Source organism: Culex quinquefasciatus, chromosome 3, assembly GCF_015732765.1.
Source record: "Culex quinquefasciatus strain JHB chromosome 3, VPISU_Cqui_1.0_pri_paternal, whole genome shotgun sequence".
Lineage (NCBI taxonomy): Eukaryota > Metazoa > Arthropoda > Insecta > Diptera > Culicidae > Culex > Culex quinquefasciatus.
In genome coordinates, this window is record NC_051863.1 from 80,020,350 (window position 1) to 80,041,007 (window position 20,658).

Genomic DNA, 20,658 nt, shown 5'->3' on the forward strand with positions numbered 1-20,658 from the left:
AAGAGGCTGAAAAAAATATTCACACCTGGATCAATGATGATATCGAAGGGCTTTTGTTAATTTGATTTGGTTAACCGCGGTGGATTTTCTTGAAATAATTCGAACTGTCAAAAATCCACCAAAGCATCTACCACATTGATCGCACAAAAATCTGTGGTAGAGAAGTATCCACCGGTAGATGCTTTGGTGGATTTTTGACAGTTCGAATTATTTGAAGAAAATCCACCGCGGTTAACCAAATCAAATTAACAAAAGCCCTCGAGTGTCGACTGTATTAGAATAATGATTGGTTGGCCCTTTTTTTAATCGAACTTTTGGAAAAATGTTAAGGTATAAGGTGAAGATTATTATGAACTCATTACATTTTGAGTATTAAAATACAGTTTTAAGATAAATGCCGTAATTTAGCATGATATCAAACAATCTTTCGAGTTTAGTTATCAATCTTTGTTGTTTCGTTTAACTGTAGCAAATAAGAGTGGAAATGCTCTCAAAAGGAACAGACATCAGCAGCGGTCAAGGCCAGTGGTCAAAACACAAGTACCGTTGGATGTCATTTGACCTTCATAACAATTCCATTCAGTACCGTTTCTATGTCAATAATTTTCACTTTTTGGTTTAATGGATGATGAAACCGCTCAAATTGTCGGCTGCAAACTTTGAAAAGTGTGCCCAAAAATGATAACCGTTTGATTCATCGAATCGAAAACAAACAACAACAAAAAACTGCAACGCTATTACGTATAAAGGTACCCGATTCCGATGGAGGGTGGACGCATTATGCTTGTGGCTCACGTACAAATTTATAATGTAAGTTATATTTTTTCTGTTGCATCGACGCGTCACCAATCATGTACTGCCATTTTTGGACATATATTTAAATATAATTAAAACGACGAAGAGCGGGGCAGGGATTTTGAGTCCCTTTATAAGTGTGGTTAAACCTTCCCAGTGATATCAAAGTAGTTTCAAACACTCCAGTGTACATTAGTAGTTTTATCCCTCTAGTGCAGCAGCAAGTGTACCATACCGAGTTTAGAATGGCCGCCCTCAAGGTATGAAGTGATGAAGAACATTTGAGTGATTAGAACGTGTCTAAAGTGCAAAGTTGGGTTTTCCTCGTTTCCTCTACAGATCGTTTTGGTTACCGTTTGCGTGTTCGGAGTCAGCCAGGCCGGAGTGCTTTTGCCGGGAGCTCGATTGGCCGCTGCCCCACTTGCAGCAGCAGCAGTTCCCGTCATCAACACCAGCTACGATCCTTTGCCACAGTATACCTACGCGTACAATGTTCAAGATGCCCTTACCGGCGATCATAAGAGCCAGCAAGAAACGAGAGACGGCGATGTTGTGAAAGGTAAGTGTTGGCGTGAGCTTTCAGCGGTTGGAGCTTTTTGCCGAGCTTTCGAACCGTTTGCGAACGTTTAACTCCTATTTTTTTTGCTTCTGATTTGATTAGGCTCCTACTCGCTGGTTGAACCGGACGGCACTGTGCGCACCGTGATCTACACTGCGGACCCGATCAACGGTTTCAACGCAATCGTCCAGCGCGGCCCTCTGGTACACAAGGCTGTGGTGCCCGTGGCCGCAGCCCCAGCTGCCGTTGTCGCACCAGTTACTAGAGTATTTGGTTAGGTTTAGTTAGACTGCTTTTTTTTTCTTGTTACTACTCACTCTTCCGAGATAGACTGATTCAAACCAACCAATGTTAACTGTACACTGTAGTCGTTAAATAAATCAATGTTTACCTAAATGAAACAAAAGAGCAAGTCAAGATTTTGAAACAACTACAATGTTGTCAAATGAAAGAAAAGGAATCTCCCTAATAATTAACCCGCAACAAACAACCACCGATAAGGAAATTTGCCATTCCGGTGTCTGTTAAAGATCATTAGTCAATTTACCTTGAGCCGCCACCGCCGTCGTCGCCAGTAGGTAAACCAGACCTTTGCTGACCACATGCACGCAGTTGTCCCATTCTGGTGCAATTTCGCAACGCACCTTGCCGCGTGGAAAATACGCACTTACCCTACACGCTTTAATCAGACCGTTTTGCTTCCAGTCGTTTCCATTTGCAGAGTTGAGTGTGTGTGGTTGTGGTTTATTAACAGATTTGCGCAGAGCAGTCGGTAAACGCTTTGACTTTGGTCGTGGTGCGATATGATTAGATTCAAGTAAAACTTACCGTTTCCTTATTAATGAATAAACTAATTATAGCGTATTGCTTCTAAACTTTGGTGGAAAATTTAAAAATGTTTTTTGGACATTTTGGACGATGCGAAACCCGAGGCTTAGTCGACTAATTGTCAAAAGCCTTTAAATGAGTTGTTTTTAGGTTGGGAATCGGTGGAGTTGGTTGTTTTGTAGAGCTGAAGTTAGAGATGGAGTTGATATCGCCAAATCTGGAGTCTGAGTACACGCCAGAATTCGGAATCTGAGTACACGGAGAAATATCAGTGAGCAATAGGGTTACAAAAAAAAAAACGACATCAGAGATACCCCCTGATTCGACTCCTTAGGCAAACATAAGAAACTGTGAAAATTTTGAGCGAAATCGGTTAACGGTTAAGGGTCGCTTTTTATCGTTGAAGCTGGTAAAAAAAGTGTTAATCCAAAAACGTCTTCTTTATCGATAATAACTTGTCTTCGACCGCAGTATGTCATAAAATTTTACATTAATTTTACCGACACATTTCGACGGTAACATTTCAAAAGGCATCATGTACATTTTGACACTTTCTGGGTTATTGCATATTCTGAAAGTACTTCTAATAAGCTACTTCTCCACCAAAAATGAGCAAAAGTTACTTCAGTAAAGTCTGATTAATCATGATTTTAAATAAAGTAACATAAACAAAATCTCTGCCATCAGCAGTCCCTGTTTATATAGCCCTGTCAACCTGTCAAACAAAAGACTACATAAACCTCGTGACGAAAAAAGCAACATGAACAAAGCGCCATGTACATTCGGCGAAGAAAAACGCATCATAATAAAGCGTCCCCCTCAATGACAGCAGGGTGATATAGACGTTGGTGATTTCAAAAGAAGTTATGTTTGTTTTTCTCAAATAAAATTACGGAAATAATGTTTTATTGAATTTGGATGATCAAGTATCAATAAAAGCAACGTTTTTCATCGTTTGTTATCATTAGAACATCTTATTTTGCTTTTATATTAAATTGGGAATTGAAAATGGATGCTTTTTGAAATGTTGGCGTCGATTTAACGTCACCTTTTGAAGGAATTTTTAAATTTTTACTTTCCCCCTTACATTTTTTCGAATTTTCCCATACAAATTTTAACGATAAAAAGCGACCCTTAATCCTTAACCGATTTGGCGAGCCAGGGGTTATCTCTAACGATTTTCCAAAATTTTCATTATTTCTTGTCATCCTAGTGAGCAAGCGTAAATCAAATTTTCAACCACGAATAATGTGTTCAAAAGTCGTGATTCGTTCTGTAAGTTGAGGTGACATTGAAATGTTTTGAAAAGGATTGGGGCACGGGTATGAATCTTCAAGCAATTTTAATATGGTGACTTTTATCAGAAGAATGTAAAGCATTTTCGCTAATTCTCACTGTTATGTGTTCTGCGTGCACGTCCGCAAACATAGACCGCACACATACTAACACAAAGCGCCACCAAGAGAGGTTTCTGCGTACGCATGTGTTGCGTGTACGTACACGAAAAAGATTGAGGTTTAATTTTGTCCGGCCGGCAAAATCAGATGGTGCGCTAGTGGGCGTACGCGAAACGTCATAAAGCTCTAGAGGCAAAAGGTGATTACGAATATTTTTGACACTTTCGTTAAAAATATGCGGTTTTGCAAAAACTAATAACAAAACCAACTTTTAAGTGTAGTTCGACTGTCAAACTTGTAATTCGTAGCTGATTTGTTCGAAAATTTGTTAAAAAATAAGTTTTTTTGCAGCACTCATTTTGGACGGACATTTAAGTTGTCACCTTCTGGTTCCTTGGATTAACCATGGATAATTTCACAGTGTAATAAACAGGGCAGCTACCACCACGTGGCGCCACTGTTTCGAATGAGAAAATGATACAGGTTTTTCAGACGAGTTTCAATCCCGTGATTGGGGTGAACAATCTTCGAAAACAAATATTCAATCTTGATTAAAACATCGCAGGATCTCGGGTCCATATATACAAACTCAATCTATTAGCATGGTGAATGTTGTTGAACTTCGTAGGCAGTCCAGATACAGCTTGGAATGATGCACTACAATTTCTTATTGCAACATAAGAATTCACGATCACGATCACCAGTTGTGTTGGTTCGATCAGGAGCTTGAACTCACAACCTTTCACATACAAGTTGGAAGCGATACCAAATCCATGTAGCCTGGATTTGAAATTGATTTGGTTGGTTACATTACATTCTGTACAAGATATCTACACTATATGGTTCTCAAATATCACGCGTTATTCGCAGTGCACAATTATGATGAATTCACATTCCATATTTTGCAACATGCGTTACTTGCGGTTTGGCGACTCGATGCCAATCCCAACGGATAACATTCCGTTCATACGCCGCTTCGTTTCGTTTGAAATCATTTATGCTCTCGTTATCGTGGCTTGCAATCGATACGTACCTCCAGCTCAAAGTTTGATTTATAAAACCAACCCCACGTTCTGACCTGTCGACGCACACCTGCGCACAGCAGTACCGTTTTGACAAAGATTTTTCTCACACAGCATAAGAACGTCGATTCAATTAACCACTTTTTAGTGAGTTGATAATTTTTCTGGTGCATTTTCTATGGTCACAACAGGTTCGCGTCCTAAGGTCCCAGCTGTTGGTGGCCTAGATGCTCGGAAAGAAAGAGAAACCAACCTGGCCGGTGCGCGGTACACAGAAAAAAAAATCCGGTAAATTTACATCATTTACGATGTACCAAAAGTGCACGTCATTAATGATGTGAATTTACATCAAATTCATTTGAGATTTACATGCCATCCGATGTAAACCTGCCGAACAAATCGCGCTTCAAAAAATGTAAATTTCCGATGAAAATAACGTAAATTTACCCAAGCCGAAATTTTTTTACTCCGTTGAATCTCGAATCCGATGTAATTTTCGTACGCTTTAAATGCTTTTTTTTTAGATTCAAAAGCGCTCGAAAGTTTCATCTAATTCAGATTCAACGGAGTGTTGCAAAAGCGCCACCGAATGAGGGCAGTGTATTCTGAAGCTACATTTGAAAAGGGCCCAACTATTTTGTATACTCTGATACTACAGTTAACTATTTAACAAAACCCGCAGTGTCAAATGGTAGCGAAGAGGCCAGCTGTTGTTTTAATCTTAGAAATTTATTTTTAAATTACCTAAATCTGGATAATTCTAAAAATAGTTCGAACTGTCAGAATCAGACATTTGAAAATCTAAAAAGTTACATTGTTTTCAATTGAAACATCTCTGTTGTCATCAGACGATCTCAGATAACATCAAAAGTTGAACAGAAAGCTCAGTCTGCTACTGATAATTTCATCCAGTCGGGGTAGTAAGCGTGTGCTGATCCTAAAAAAGAGTGCAAAAATATCGTTTTAGAATCACTATGATATGCCACTTATTTTCCTTAACTTCTGGAGAAACTTTTGGAAAGAACGCACAAGCAGTTTGACAATTGCAAATATTATGCAAATGCGAAACAAGAACTAACTAATTACCAAACCCAAAGTGTTGGAAGTCCAACTTTTGTTTTGTACATAGAGTTTTGCGAAACAGTTAAGTGAAGCTTGAGAATTAGCAAAAAAGTTCAAACTCTCAAAATGCTTATCCGCCCTTTTGTCGTATTCACATAAACTGTTATCCGGCACGCAGACGCGCTGTTTTTCCAAAGGTTAGACGTAACCGGTTCTCTCGAACAACGTCCACATCATTCCTTCAGATTTAACAGACATCAGGTTCCTCCGAGAAAAGTCAAATCCGGCCGCTTGCTTTGTCAACGATTCGACAGGAACTCCCTCCCCGATGGCTGGATTTGCTGTCCAGTCCGAGACAAACCGCTGGTCCAATGGGGATATGATGGTAGATTTGGTGTTGGTGGTGCAAATAATGTAATTACCTTTGGACAAGTAGCTAAAAAAGAATAAATTAGAATTAGTCACTTTTTTAATATATTATTATAAAATTACAGTTTTGTTTATCAAATTAGTGCTGCTCTCTATGCTTGAAAATGTCGAGGAAGGTCGCCAGCGCTCTCGTCAACTCTCGTGCTACCATCATGGCTATCGGCCACTGCCACCTTTCACGGAGTAGATTCCTCCTGTACACTTTGGTCATTCCTGACATATAATCAAACCACTCCTAGACGATTTGTCCCGAAGGAAATTTTGCACTGACAAGGCAATCAAGTCACGAACCGATAAACAAAATTGAATAGGTTTTTCAAATTTTGATAGGTTTTTTTTATAAAATAATAAAACGACCGAATGCGACGGAACGACGGAGAACTAAGCACAAATCGGAGAAGGCTTTGCGGTATTTTTCAGCTGAACGCAGCTGCACTCGCGAGTCGCGTTTGCAAAAACCCAAACCAAAACAAAACGGAAAACGTCAATCCAGTCACACGTTGCGATAGAATCCGGCAGATTTGTACACTGTTATAAGAATATAGTTGTTTGACAACGAGTAAATACCGAGAAACACCTGCTTTCTCAGAAACGTGTAGTGTTGTATTTTTTTTTTATTGAAAAGGTCCTATAAACATTTGAAACACAATAGCTGAAAGGACCTTTTGAAAAAAGTCGAGTTGTTTTCTGCTTGTGCCATTTTTCTCTGGTTTTCGGAAGGGTTTTTTCGTTCGGCAATTTTTTTTCACGAAACCCGTTATCGAACTAGACGAAAAATTTCCTCCCGCCAGCTTTAACTAGAAACCACCGTTAGGTTTCTTCAAAGCAGCGCGGCCACGAATCTGAGCGACGTAATGCTAACGATTTTGACACTAGTAAAGAGCAAAAATCTTAAGACATGGCTGAAAGTGCGCAGTGCCGGAGGGGACGAAATAACTCACAATGGGTTCCCTCGGATTCAGCTGGGCGATTCAAACTGACAGCAAGATTCTGTTGGGGAAAAACTGCTAGGACCGGGAAGTTTTTGTGGCAGCTGGGAGTGTTGACGCTGGCCGTTATATACGGGTAATCGCTACTATTGGTCTACCCATCGAACCCGGCTTCCAACTGATTCTGGCGGAGCTGCCAGGACCTACATTTACTTTCAGAGAAGAATCATTACACCACCGATGATATCCCGCTGTCTCGCACCGAACTGTACCATTATCTACACCAAGTTTGCCAAGCTGGCAGATGTCTACGGCAACGAGCAGAAGCACCACTGAAGAGAGGATCAGACCCGGAAATTTTCGAGTGGTGCTTACTGTAGCAACCCGGCACGTTGCACCCGATCCACGGCGTCAAATCATCGTTGCTTGTCACAAACCATTGTGGGCTGAGCCACGGTTTTAAACCGGCCGGTAGTGGCAGCTCTTGCCACCGCAAGTGATGCTGTCAGTTCGTTGGCGGCCGGTTAAAGAGGCGAATATCCTGGAACACACCGGGCACTGATAACCGCTGCCGGATGACGATCGCTGACATTTCAACTGACATTTCCCGCCTTACTCACTCTCCCCAAGTGGTTTAAAAACTGCAGGGGGATAAAAAGAATGAAAATAAATAATGCACGATTAAATTGCAATGAGCAATATTTACTTACTTTACTTTTGTTGGCGCTACACCATTAGCTTGGCCTGCTGCACGATTCTCCGCCAACAAGCTCGGTCCATGGCTGCTTGTCTCCAGTTTTGCGGGGCACCCACTCTCTCCAAATCGTTCTCCACTTGGTCCACCCACCTCGCGCGTTGCACCCCCCTACGTCTTGTTCCTACCGGCTCCGACACAAACACCAACTTCGCAGGGTTGATCCTCTGGTTCCGCTGGCTCAATTGCTCGGGTCGCTCCGGCATCCTAGCAACATGACCCGCCCACTGCAACCGTCCAGCCTTCGCGACCTTCCGGATGCTTGGTTCGTTGTAGAGCTGCGCAAGCTCGTGGTTCATTCTCCGCCGCCATCTGTCGTTCCCAAATACGCCGCCGAAGATGGTCCTGAGCACTCGACGTTCGAATACGCTTAGCGCTCGTAGATCCTCCTCGAGCATTGTCCACGTCTCGTGCCCGTAGAGGACGACCGGTCTTATCAGCGACTTGTAGATGGAACACTTCGTATGTAGGGAGAATTTCCGGGACCTTAGGCTCTTGTGGAGACCGAAATAGGCACGACTTCCAGCGATGATGCGTCTCCGAATTTCCCTGCTGCAGCTGTTGTCCGACGTCACCAACGATCCGAGGTATACAAACTCCTCTACCACCTCGAATTCGTCGCCGTCGATCGTAACGCACGGTCCAATGCGAGCCCTAAGGGACTCGGTTCCTCCTGCCAGCAGGTACTTTGTCTTCGCCACATTCACCCTTAGCCCAACCTTTTCTGCTTCCCGCTTCAAGCCGGTGTACGCATCAGCAACCGCCTTGAGCGTTCTGCCAACAATGTCCATATCGTCGGCGTAGCAGATGAATTGGTTGGACTTGCTGAAGATCGTGCCCCGCATATTGAAGCCCGCTCGTCTCATAACACCTTCCAGTACCACATTGAAACAGAGGCAAGAAATCCCATCGCCTTGCCGAAGCCCCCCGAGTGAAGGAAACGAGTCCGATTCCGCACCCGATATCTTCACACAACACCTAGCACCATCCATCGTCATTCTGGTCAGTCTTATCAGCTTCCCGGGAAAGCCGTTTTCGTCCATTATTTTCCATAGCTCTTCGCGATCGACTGAGTCGTACGCGGCTTTGAAGTCGATGAATAGGTGGTGCGTGGGGACTTGGTACTCGCGACACTTTTGGAGGATTTGTCGCACAGTGAAGATTTGGTCGGTCGTCGATCTCCCCACGACGAATCCGGCTTGATAGCTTCCAACAAAATCCTCTGCTATCGGCGATAGACGGCTGAAGAGGATCTGGGAGAACACTTTGTAGGCCGCGTTGAGTATTGTGATGGCACGGTAGTTCTCACAATCTAACTTGTCCCCCTTTTTGTAGATCGGGCATATCACTCCTTCTTTCCACTCCTCCGGTAGCTGTTCTGACTCCCAGATCCTGACTATCAGACTGTGCAAACAGAACACCAGCTTCTCCGGGCCCATCTTGATGAGTTCTGCACCGATACCATCCTTCCCAGCCGCTTTGTTGTTCTTCAGCTTCTTGATGGCATCCTTAACTTCCCTCAGCGTGGGAACTGGCTCCACACCTTCTCCTGCTGCACCGATGTAGTCCTCTCTTCTGCCGTCTTGAACCCCTGCCTCTGCTTCTGTGCCATTCAGGTGTTCATCGAAGTGTTGCTTCCACCTGTCGATCACCTCGCGCTCGTCCGTCAATATCACTCCATCTTTATCCCGGCACATTTCGACTCGCGGCGTGAAGCCTTGGCGGGATCCGTTGAGTTTTTTGTAGAACTTGCGCGTCTCGTTTGAGCGATGCAGCTGCTCCATGTCCTCGAATTCCAACTCTTCGTGGTGGCGCACTTTCTCCCGGAAGAGCTGGTGCTGCTGCCTTCGCTTCTGTCCATACGCCTCTTCGTAATCACGGAGATTATACTGCAGCATTGCCCTCCGTGCTGCATTCTTCTCCTCCAAAATCGCTCGACACTCCTCGTCGAACCAATCGTTCCGTCGTCCTCGTTCCACAAATCCGATGGTGCTTTCCGCTGCGTTGGTGATGGCTGCCTTGACGCTCCTCCAGCAGTCCTCGAGGAGCTTCCAACAGCTCACCCTCCCTGGCAACGCAGCCTCCAGCGAATGCGCGTACCGGGATGCGACTTCCGGTAACTTAAGCCGCTCCAGATCCAGCCGCGGAGGGCGGCGGTACCGAACGCTTTTCGCCAGGGAAAGTCGTTGGCGCATTTTCACCATCACCAGATAGTGGTCCGAGTCGACGTTGGCGCCGCGATAGGTCCTGACGTCGATGATGTTGGAGAAGTGTCTACCGTCGATTACGACGTGGTCGATTTGCGATTCCGTTCCTTGTGGCGATCTCCAGGTGTACTTATCTCGGAGGTTATGCTGGAAGCAGGTACTTCGTACGGCCATATTTTTGGAGGTGGCGAAGTCGATCAGTCGCAGGCCGTTTTCGTTCGTGCGTACGTGGGCGCTGAACTTTCCTATCACCGGTCTGAATTCCTCCTCCTGGCCAACCTGAGCGTTAAAATCTCCGATGACGATTTTGACGTCATGTTTTGGGCAGCTGTTGTACGTCCAGTTCAGCTGCTCGTAAAATGCGTCCTTCTCGTCATCGTCGCTTCCTGAGTGCGGGCTGTGCACGTTTATGATGCTGATGTTGAAGAAACGGCCCTTAACCCTCAACATTCGGTCGGTGATCGGGGTCCACCCAATCACACGATCGAGCATTTCACCCAACACTATAAAGGCTGTCCCGAGCCTCTTTTTCTTGCCGCGGCTCTGGTAGATTCTGCAACCCAATCTTTTGTACTCTCGTACCTCTTCCGCGCCTATCCAGCAAACCTCCTGCAACGCTACGATGCTGAACTTGCGGACCCTCAATATGTCGGAGAGTATGCGGATACTCCCGTCAAATCTGAGAGACCTGCAATTCCACGTCCCGAGCTTCCAATCGTGGGACCTCGTAAGATGTCCAGTTCCGTGCCGATTGGTCCGGCTCGCATCGTGTGCTTCCTGCACTGGTGTTTTACGGCGGGTTCGTGTGGCCTGCACCAACCCCCTGTCTCGCCGGAGGACCATCGTGCCGGTACTGTTTAGAGTCCCACGCCGACACAAGGACTTTCACTCAGCCGCCCCTAACCTGGGGTACAGACGCTGTTTCGAGCCGCCCCTAACCTGGGGAACAGACGCTCGGGGGTTCAGCCAACTATAACCTGCAATGAGCCGCCCCTAACATGGGGAACAGACGCTCATGAGGGGGGAGGAGGCTGAACACCGGGTTTTCGGGCCGCCCCTAACCTGGGGAACAGACGCTCGAAAGGGGGTCGTTGGCAACACTTACCGCTTTGGTGAGCCGCCCCTAACGTGGGGAACAGACGCTCACGTGGCGAGAATGGGATCAACAACCCACAATTCCAGGCCGCCCCTAACCTGGGGAACAGACGCTTGGTGGAGAAGGGGGGGGGGGTGCTTTGGCGCGTACGTGGTACGGTGGACTCTTCCGCTTACTTCTTTTGTTATTTTATTTATTTATTTTTTTTAGCTAAACTTTTTCACTTTTTTTACCACCGCCGGTTCCGATTGGACCCACTGTGCACTTCTTTGCGCCTTCTCTTCCACACACAGTTCCCGCATCACAGACGACGACGACGACACCGGCCTCGCTTTGTCGTGTTTGCAGTACACGTTCCTGCACACAGCACAACAAAATACACGAAAACAGCGTTGACGACGACGACGATGCCTTCACGCTTCTTTTGTCTTAATTCTGCTGCCCGCGCGAAACCGAGATTTTGGCGAAATTAATTTCCTAATTTGCCTCGATCGCGGCAATTAAAACGCCGGTTTTTCACTGTTCACGTATCGAGCACTGGTTCACACGCGGATTGAACGAACTTCGCGGCTCACTGACACGGATTACGTCGGTTAATCGAACTTTTGGTGGGACCTGTCGAGACTACCGCTGGCGCGCTGAAAGGTGCAAATATCAGCAATATTTAACTAAATTAAAAATTCCTTGAAAATTAGTTTACTAGTATTTCTTTAGTGTGTATATGGTGGGTGTCCGTGCTAAGACGAACATTTCAATGCAAAGTGTGCACGTTTGCATAAGAACACCAACACGGGTGTAAACCGTTTGAATTTAAACTAACTTTATCTCAAAACGAGCATTAATTCCTGGGAAAAGGGTAAGCCTTATATTTTGACAACTAAGGCCGATGCAAATATTTAAAAAAGTTTTTGTCCCTCGGCCCTGGCCGAGGTCAAGGGGGGGGCATAAAAATAAAAAAATATAAAAATTTAAATAACAAGCCATAGTCTTCACATTTAAATTAAAAAAGTGTTTTAAAATGCATTTTACACTAGTTCAGTTGTTTTGCAATCATTAGGTTTCAAAAAATTTAAGATCTGACAAAAACAAAAATTGTATCGAAAAAAAAAGATTTTGCATCGAAAATTTTCAAAAAATATTAAGATTTTTTAATAAACCCAAACATGCTAAAAATGATTTTAAACGCAGGAGAATGTATTTTAATTTGATTTCAGTTGGTTGCACTTGAATGTTCATTGAAATTTTGAAGTTTATTGTAAAAATATTTTTTTTGCCCCCTGATTTTTCGGGCCAATTTTGAAGGGGGGGACAAAAACTTTTAAAAATATTTGTACCAGCCTAATCTCATAAATGATAGCGCCTGTACACAGTAATCCTACTAGTAATAATTGCAGAAATTATGTTTTTATCAGGTTTACAATCTGTTGTTTTATTTGGTCTTAAGTTTAAGTGATTTGATTATACCTGTTCGACAAGCATTTTTTAAATTTGTGTTGAATAATAAGCTCGACTCGATTCAACTATGCAAGCCGATAAATAAAAAGTCATCGGACTCTGATAATACACAAAATTGGAAAAGAAACTTGAATAAACAAAATTCGATGACCTGATAATTTAAATGCAAATTTGAAATAAAGAAAAACAACAAAAAAACACGATTGATTGAAGTGGGTACGTTTTTACAACTCAAAACATTTTTGCAAATTTTCAATGAAAATCAAAGCAAACATGCTCTCAAACATTTACTCAATTTTGAGTACGTTTGTCAGAGTTCTATATTTATGTATTTTATAAGCATGCTAAGTTTTTCGTGCAATCGAATTTGGTTTTGCTTACTTTGATTGGTGTTTTCAGTTGTCAAACTGTTCAAAAAGTTTCGTTTTCCATTTTATTTGAATCTAGAGTGACCATGATTCTTGGCAGTAAAGTAAAATAATTATAATTTAATAATTTTTTTATTGGCTTGTATTTTTTAAAATTACCTGTTTTGTTGAAATTGAACTGGGATTCTTACGCAGAAAACTGATACGTACTGGACTGGAATAGACAAGTGCTTTCGACGACCAGCTTGCGGACACAGATGTATCCCTACTAGAGCAGGATCAGCAGCTAACGGGCTACACCCTGGATCCCGGCGCTAAGCCACAAGCAAGTGTACTTCAGCTTCCGGAACCTATTTCGAAATGGCATGGTGAGAATTCCAAATATTTTTTTCCGACTTTATTTTAAAACTTACCTCCCTCTTGAAATAAGCAGGTCCAGAATTATTTCCTGAGTACATCAAGTCTTTTGCAGGCAGAACAAAGGCTGCAACATCCAAATAAAATTATCACACAAAATCATTGGAACCATATTCCTTCACCGATTTTCTCCGTTTCTTGTTGCCAACAGATGCGAGCGGGAATGGGAACGGGTTACAGAACACCGGTTTAAAATGTCCCCACCATCGATAAAGATTAGCAATTTTACCATGACAGTGGTCCGCCGGAAAGAAACTTGCATTTCCGAGCAACCGAACTAACCCGCGGCATCACAAATTTGTTTTGATTTTGCTAGCTGTCATTCACGAAAACAGGCAAAAAATTTGGGATTTTACAATATTTTAGCATTTACATGAAACGTTTTTAAATGTTTTTCACAGTTTACATGTTTTTCATCCATTCAAATTTGTCGGTTTTCGTCAACATTTTTTTCATTTACATGAGATTCACCGATTACATGCAATCTAATTTTACATTTTGGGTGTTTAAGTGGCATTTAACCATTTACATCGGATTTCAAATTTACATGAAGCGATTTTACGTCTAAAACAAGGTTTCCGTGTCGGGTAATTTTACACTTTTTTTTCTGTGTAGTTCAAAGTTGCAGCAATCATCGCAGGAGGAGAGTCCGAGTCAATTGGAGCCAATCAGCTGTTTGGCCGCTAATATGTGGCTGCGGCCGCTTCAAACAGGTCTTTTTCATTCACAGACCCGGGCCCATTGACCGCCCAGCCGCCGTGCGCCCTCCCAATACTGTACAGAGCAGATTCGGTAAATCGAACAGCACTGAACGAATAAATTGGACGGAAAATTTATTACATTTTAGATGTTATTTATCAATTTATGAACACTGGGTTTCATGCGTTTACAGCTGTCAACTGTTTCAAAGAGCAAACTTGGTGCGCTATTTCGAATACATTTCCAGTCAAATTAGCGAACCCGCTCTGTGTAGAGTAGAACTGTCAACCGTGTCTCGCACAAGAAGTGCTTCTGCAGCCTTATACTGGTGGAGTGCAGATTGGCGCAATTGAACTCTCGCTCAGAACCTGTTATACGTGGCACGATGCTGCCAATGCGCGGCGGATGGATGGCCAGTTAGCGAATGTTGGAGTCGTTGGATTACTGAACGTATTAAACTCATTCCACATATCAATGCAGGGATTCTTCTGCAGTTTGACCAAAATTCATTTTGGTTCATTATGTTACTTAAGAGCGAGTCCTCGAGCAAAGCATACCCATCTCGCATCGACCTCACCAATCTGCCTGAAATTTTCAGGGGTTGTTTGTACATATAAAACTAGCATCTGGCCAAAATATGAGCACTCTAGGTCAACGGGAAGTGGGGCAAATCTGGACACAAAGTTTGAAGGTTCAAAACGTCAAAATCGTAAAGGCTGTAACTTGGGCAATTTAATTTCAAAATTCAAAATGCATCTGAAAGGGCTTGAAAAATGCAACAAAATGCAGGGTAGAGCATCCCAATTGGTTGAATCTAAAGGAGTTATTGTCATTTTAGTGAAAAATAGCACAATTTTCAAACTCAAATAAAAATTGTTCCATCCAGATATCAACTCGACCTGCAGCTTGTAGGGGACATCTGGGACTACCATATGAGACTAAGAACGCTTTGGGTAAGGCAGTTTAACATATTAAATAGACACTTTTACTTTTAGTGAATTTTTGGTTGTAAATTTTTGCTCGGGGACCCTTAGATCCCATTTTCTGATGATAATTTTATCATATTCGTGTTTCTGAGACAATTTCACAATAGAAACATGCAAAAAATGTTTATTTTCATCCATTTTAACCCTTTAGAAAATGAAAGTTAAAAAAATTGAGATGCAGCTTTTTTCTGGTGTCATCTAGTATCCTTGGAAACGAACTTGAATTTCAATAAATGTGAATCGAAGATTTTTTTAACTTTCATTTTTAAAGGGTTAAAATGGATGAAAATAAACATTTTTGCATGTTTCTATTGTGAAATTGTCTCAGAAACACGAATATGATAAAATTATCATCAGAAAATGGGATCTAAGGGGTCCCCCGAGCAAAAATTTACAACCAAAAAATTCACTAAAAGTTAATGTGTCTATTTAATATGTTAAACTGCCTTACCCAAAGCGGTCTCAGTCTCAGATGGTAGTCCCAGATGTCCCCTACAAGTTGCAGGTCGAACTGAGTTGATATCTGGATGGAACACTTTTATTTGAGTTTGAAATATATGCAATTTTTTCACTAAAATGCCAATAACTCCCTTTAGATTCAACCAATTGGGATGCTCTACCCTGCATTTTATTGCATTTTTAAAGCCCTTTCAGATGCATTTTGAATTTTGAAATTAAATTGAATTTTGCCCAAGTTACAGCCTTTTTACGATTTTTGACGTTTTTGAACCTTCAAACTTTGTGTCCCGATTTGCCCCACTTCCCGTTGACCTACACAGAAAAAAAAGTGTGAATTTACACGGCACTGAATTGTTGTTTTAAACGTAAACATGCGTAATGTAAATTTGAAATTCAATTTAAAAAGTTGTATTGCATTTAAACAGCCCTAATGTAAAATGAGATTGAATGTAATGCATGTATGTCATGTAAACCGGTTTGATTTTGCTGTCAACTGACAAATTTGAATTAATGAATATTATGTAAATGATAACTTCATGTAAAAGTAGCTTAACGTAAATGTTAAAGTCACACAAATTTAATTTGAACTGTTGTTATTTCATACCAATGACAGCTCAGTATTGTTGTCGATTGCGGGTGAGGTGCGGAAGTGTTTTGCAGACAAATATAAGTCTCGGTGTAAATTCAAGTAATTAGTTAAAGATTATAACATGGGTTTTCAAGTCAACATTCTAAGTGCAGGAAACTGAGAAATTTCAAAACAAAACGAAGTGTTGGAGTAAATTCTAGCAAAACAATGCCAAAGGGCCGTAGCGGGTTTGTAAACAATGAGTGTATCCCTTTCATGCCAAATGTGAACATTCTCTAGCGTGAGAGAGATACACTCTTTGTTTGTTTGAAATTCAATACTAATCAAAATATTATTGGCTTTTTGAAGGCTATCATCAGCAGCACAAGTAAATTCTCCTGTCCGGTGACGTCCTCCGTCTGATCGGACGCAAATCTTCAAGACGAGATCAACAGCGGACTGTAAATTTTGATATTGAACTCCTTGGACTAAACGGTGATAACATTCACAAAATAATATTTAATTTTCAGCATATAAAAATTCCCTTCCCGATCCTCGTCCACAACTTACTGCATCATTTTGTTGCTGATCCTCGATCAAAACACGGCCCCTCCGCCGGAATGTATTCAAATCTGCTGCTGGCTGGTTCTGGTCGTCCATCGTCGTCTTCCGGGGGAAATGAATTTGGGAAGTTGGCCATCCGAATACTGTTCCATCGAGTGTTCCGCAGCTGCTCGACGGTAAAACGGGTTTGCAGGAGAACAACACCGCCAGGAACTTTGCTCACAGTCCGGAACGTTTTTGATCGTGCACACAGCTTTTTTTTTGTTTTTTAGGTGACATGTTTATTTCACTTGTTGGAACAAACATTTTAAAAGGTCTCTTCCTAATAGAGTTTATCTCACTCAGTCAAACGCAGGTTGCCTTAAGGAGTGAGCAAGATGCAAGGTTTAATCCAACTGGCAGTGCCCATCTAAAATGTTCGTCGCGCAACCGAAAAATTGACAAGTGCCCAAGGTGTTGACATACCAAGGTGCATGTAGCTAGTTGTCGGAGTTGAAAATCTTCTTGGATTAGGGTGATCTTTTTGGAGATACATAAGAAATCCAGATTTTTTTTTAAAAAAAAGGTCCAATAAGGTATTGTCTTTCATATGTTTATAGGACCTTATAAAAAAAGTCGAGAAATTGAAATTGGGTCCTTAAATTGAGCTATGATTGCTTATTTTACTAAGCATTATCAGAATATTTTTTCTGAGCGCAGTTACACTTCTAATATGAACAAAAAAGTAGATCTTTAAATAAATTTTGAAAAAAATTGGTTGTGGTCTTCGCAATGACACTTTCCACGCCAACAGAGAGATTATATTTATTTTTATTTTCATTTGAATTTATTTCGATGGTTATTTTGTAATTTTTTTCCTTCAGTAAATTAACAACAAAGGATTTAAAATGAATTTTTAAATCATTTTTGAAAAATTAACTTCGCAACACTTCTTGACAGAAAAGGTTTAAGGTTTAAGTATAAAAGCAACTCTTCATTGTTGATGTATCTGAAAATGTTGTTTGAATAGCGGAAAATTTCAAAATTGACGAAAATGGGTCAAAAAGCTGATATATTGTAAAAAAAAATCTCTTTGGTTTTCGCAGAAAATTAAAAAAAATGCTTTGAACCTAGCTAAAAGATCAAAAATCAAAAGTTAAGAAGGCCGTTGCAAACATGTTTCTGGCCTTTGTTCAAAACGGATCGAAAAATCAAGGGGCGAATAAAATATTATTTTCCAAAAACTTGCCAATTTTAATGGAACCGCCATCAGGGGTGACATTGGGTCTGAGGGTGAGATTGGGTCATACAAATTTCAGCACCAGACCCAATGTCACCCCTGATGACGGAAGTAAAATTCTAAACAACTGTTAACAATTTGAAATGTGCTTTTCTGCGTTGTTTATCATAGTTGACATGTTTGGGCTCGTTTGAACATATTTTAAATTTTATTTATTTTTATAGAGGATTTAGAAAAAGATAGTAATTTGGACTATTTGGCAAGAAAGTCTTTCAAAAATCAATAAAAATTGTAGAATATACGTTAACACATGTGTTATCAACTATATAACTGTTTATTTCATTGATATATACAAGGAAACTTATTTTTTCGTGTTCCGAGACATGTTTTTAAAGTTCACATGTTTTTAAGTTCACAAATTTTTTCGCGCCCAAAAATTTATGTTCATTATTTAAAAGCAAAACAAAATCTCGTCTTTTGCAACCAGTTTCATTAAAATTGATGCAGGGAATCATGAGATATAATCGATTTTGTTCTTCAATCCGGCAGAAAGGCATACGATTTTAGGCAAGTAGTCTCCTTTTGGCGCCTACATTTGAAACACAATCGCGCTGCAAAACCTTAATTTTGATGCACCACAAAAATATTTTTTTTGAGTTTTTTTTTGCATTTTACGAAGCAACCAAATATGAAACCGGTTTTAATATAGCGTGAAACGTGGAATTTTTAAATATCAAAATTTAATCACTTTGCGCAAAGTGGGGACTCAACCAATCCTTCCCAAACTTTAGCTAGTTTTTAAGGAACCCAAAAGAAACTGAAGAAATGCTCACTAAAATTGGACAACTTTATTTTTTCCATACAACCATATTACACCCTAATGCTACATTTGTTGCACTACCCTTAATTGGGTAACCGAACTCCGACAAATTCCGACACCATTCTCTTTTACCGGTCTAGAAATGGGCTACGTCATTGATTGAAAAACGTCAAATTTTGTTTATAAACAAACGTCTGAGAAGTGAGCACATATTTTCGAGAAAAAGTGAAAATCAGGTAACTAGGTAAATAATTAGAACTATTATCAATGATAACCATAAAAAAGTCTTTTGCAGAGCAAACATCTGCCAAAGAGTTCGATCCTTCACGAGCTTCGAGCGAAAGAAGATTACCAGGGCGATTCAGACCGGAATTACAGTAGTGACGGAATATGGATAGAGGTCATCACAGTAATTTTGAGGTTGATGCAGCTTGGAACCACGGAAATGATTAGCGACGGAATCAAGGACGGAATGAAAGGAGAATAAAAGGTAGTTGTGGCCTACGGGATCTACTATATTGGTATGTATGTATCTGCGCTTGTCGCATTTAGGCCAAATCTTTGAAACTGACCATGAAGCCAGTTTTCCAATAGTTGTATTTTCTATTTGTTATCTTTTACAGAGTGAATTCCTGTCACCAACCGAACGGCAAAAAGATTCCTTCAACTAAAACGTATTTACTTAAAGTGTGCTGAATCGCAACAATTGCTCTTACGTGGTGAAATACGCTCGAGGACCGAAAATGAAAGTTGGAACAGTTGTAAGTAGGAAATATTCTTAAGAAATTTCAAACAGATTAAGTCATAAACATCAACTTACTGTTTTAGCGTGTGATGTATTTCAACATTCAAAATCTGCCGATTCAGGAAACCATTTGTCTGCATCGTCTCAGTGGTGCGGTAGTAAGATAAGAAATGTGCCGAGTGGATCAAAACTTGGTACAAGCCTCTGACGCCGGCCAGATCGCTACTAATCTGTTCAACCCGGATCGAAGCAAGCAAACAGGACCAGCCGAGACGAAAGCCCAGGAAAAATGACAAGTCTTCCATCTCACATCCCCTAACTAGTGCATTCATTGTTATTGAAATAAGGTAAGAATAGCCCGTGTTGCTAAAATCACCGTCTGCTGTCATCAGATAACAGTAATCTTTGCCAACTGCACGGCTCCGTTGAATTTTGTTTTTGTTGTAATTTTCAAACATTATTTTGTTGCATTTAAATTTGAGTTTTATTTTTACACATATCTGATCAAACGAAAATCCAAAAGTTACCCTAAGCAACAGCAAAACGTTTGAAATTTACATCAGATTCAAAATTCAGCGGAGCCTAAAAAAAATTGGTCGCTCCCGTAAATTTACATTATTTTCATCGGAAATGTACATGATTCCAAAATATTTTGCCTTGGATCATTTACATCGGATGGCATGTAAATTTCCAATGAAACTATTGTAAATTAGCATCATTAATGACGTGCACTTTTGGTACATCATAAATGATGTAAATTTACCCGATTTTTTTTTTCTGTGTAGAGTGCTCATATTTTGGCCAGATGCTAGTTTTATATGTACAAACAACCCCTGAAAATTTCAGGCAGATTGGTGAGGTCCAAACGACGTCCCATACAAAGGGGTATGCCCTGTTCGTGGACTCGCTCTTAAATAATATCAATTATTTGTATCAAAACAAGATTTTTTGAATCGCAATTTTTTTTCAGATCTTGCATTTTTTTAAATGTTAAAATGTTGAAGTTCTGGCTTGTTTATTTTTTTATATATTTTTTGTATTTTTGCCTCCTTTTCCCTCGACCTCGACCAGAGCCGAGGGACAAAAACTTTAAAAAATATGTTCTTGAATTCCATTGTTTTCCATGTAATTTGAGAAAAATCTCATTATTTCGATCGATAGCAAACATTTTGTGCCAAGTCTGAGTTTGTGGTATTTACGAAATGCCCAGATATTTTAACTAGTTTATTTAAAGTTTGTCAAAATTGTGGAAGTTTAACAAAACATCAATTATGTTTCAA

General features: G+C 40.9%; 2 protein-coding genes and 2 long non-coding RNA genes across 5 annotated transcripts in view; all 4 read left to right on the forward strand.

Annotated features, from left to right (window-relative positions):
- The window catches only part of LOC6035816 (neurobeachin-like protein 1), an 83,084-nt gene that overhangs the window by 47,470 nt on the left and 14,956 nt on the right, over positions 1 to 20,658 (forward strand).
- On the forward strand, positions 812 to 1,760 carry LOC6035809 (larval cuticle protein A2B). Its single transcript, XM_001845879.2, has 3 exons — positions 812 to 1,055; positions 1,135 to 1,354; positions 1,457 to 1,760. Exons 1-3 carry the CDS (start codon positions 1,041 to 1,043, stop codon positions 1,630 to 1,632), a joined length of 411 nt encoding a protein of 136 aa, XP_001845931.2. The 5' UTR covers positions 812 to 1,040; the 3' UTR covers positions 1,633 to 1,760.
- On the forward strand, positions 12,925 to 13,709 carry LOC119769733. The gene is made up of 3 exons (XR_005278506.1): positions 12,925 to 13,005; positions 13,097 to 13,269; positions 13,335 to 13,709. It is a non-coding gene; the product is annotated as an uncharacterized LOC119769733 (long non-coding RNA).
- LOC119769732 lies at positions 18,223 to 19,780 on the forward strand. 2 transcript variants are annotated; one of them, XR_005278504.1, is made up of 4 exons: positions 18,223 to 18,869; positions 18,919 to 19,154; positions 19,257 to 19,394; positions 19,462 to 19,780. It is a non-coding gene; the product is annotated as an uncharacterized LOC119769732 (long non-coding RNA). The 2 variants fall into 2 exon arrangements; XR_005278505.1 differs by having other exon boundaries at positions 18,929 to 19,154.

Coding starts and splice junctions, on each gene's coding strand:
- LOC6035809 (XM_001845879.2), top strand. Junction 1,355..1,456: donor AGACGGCGATGTTGTGAAAG/GTAAGTGTTGGC, acceptor TGATTTGATTAG/GCTCCTACTCGCTGGTTGAA.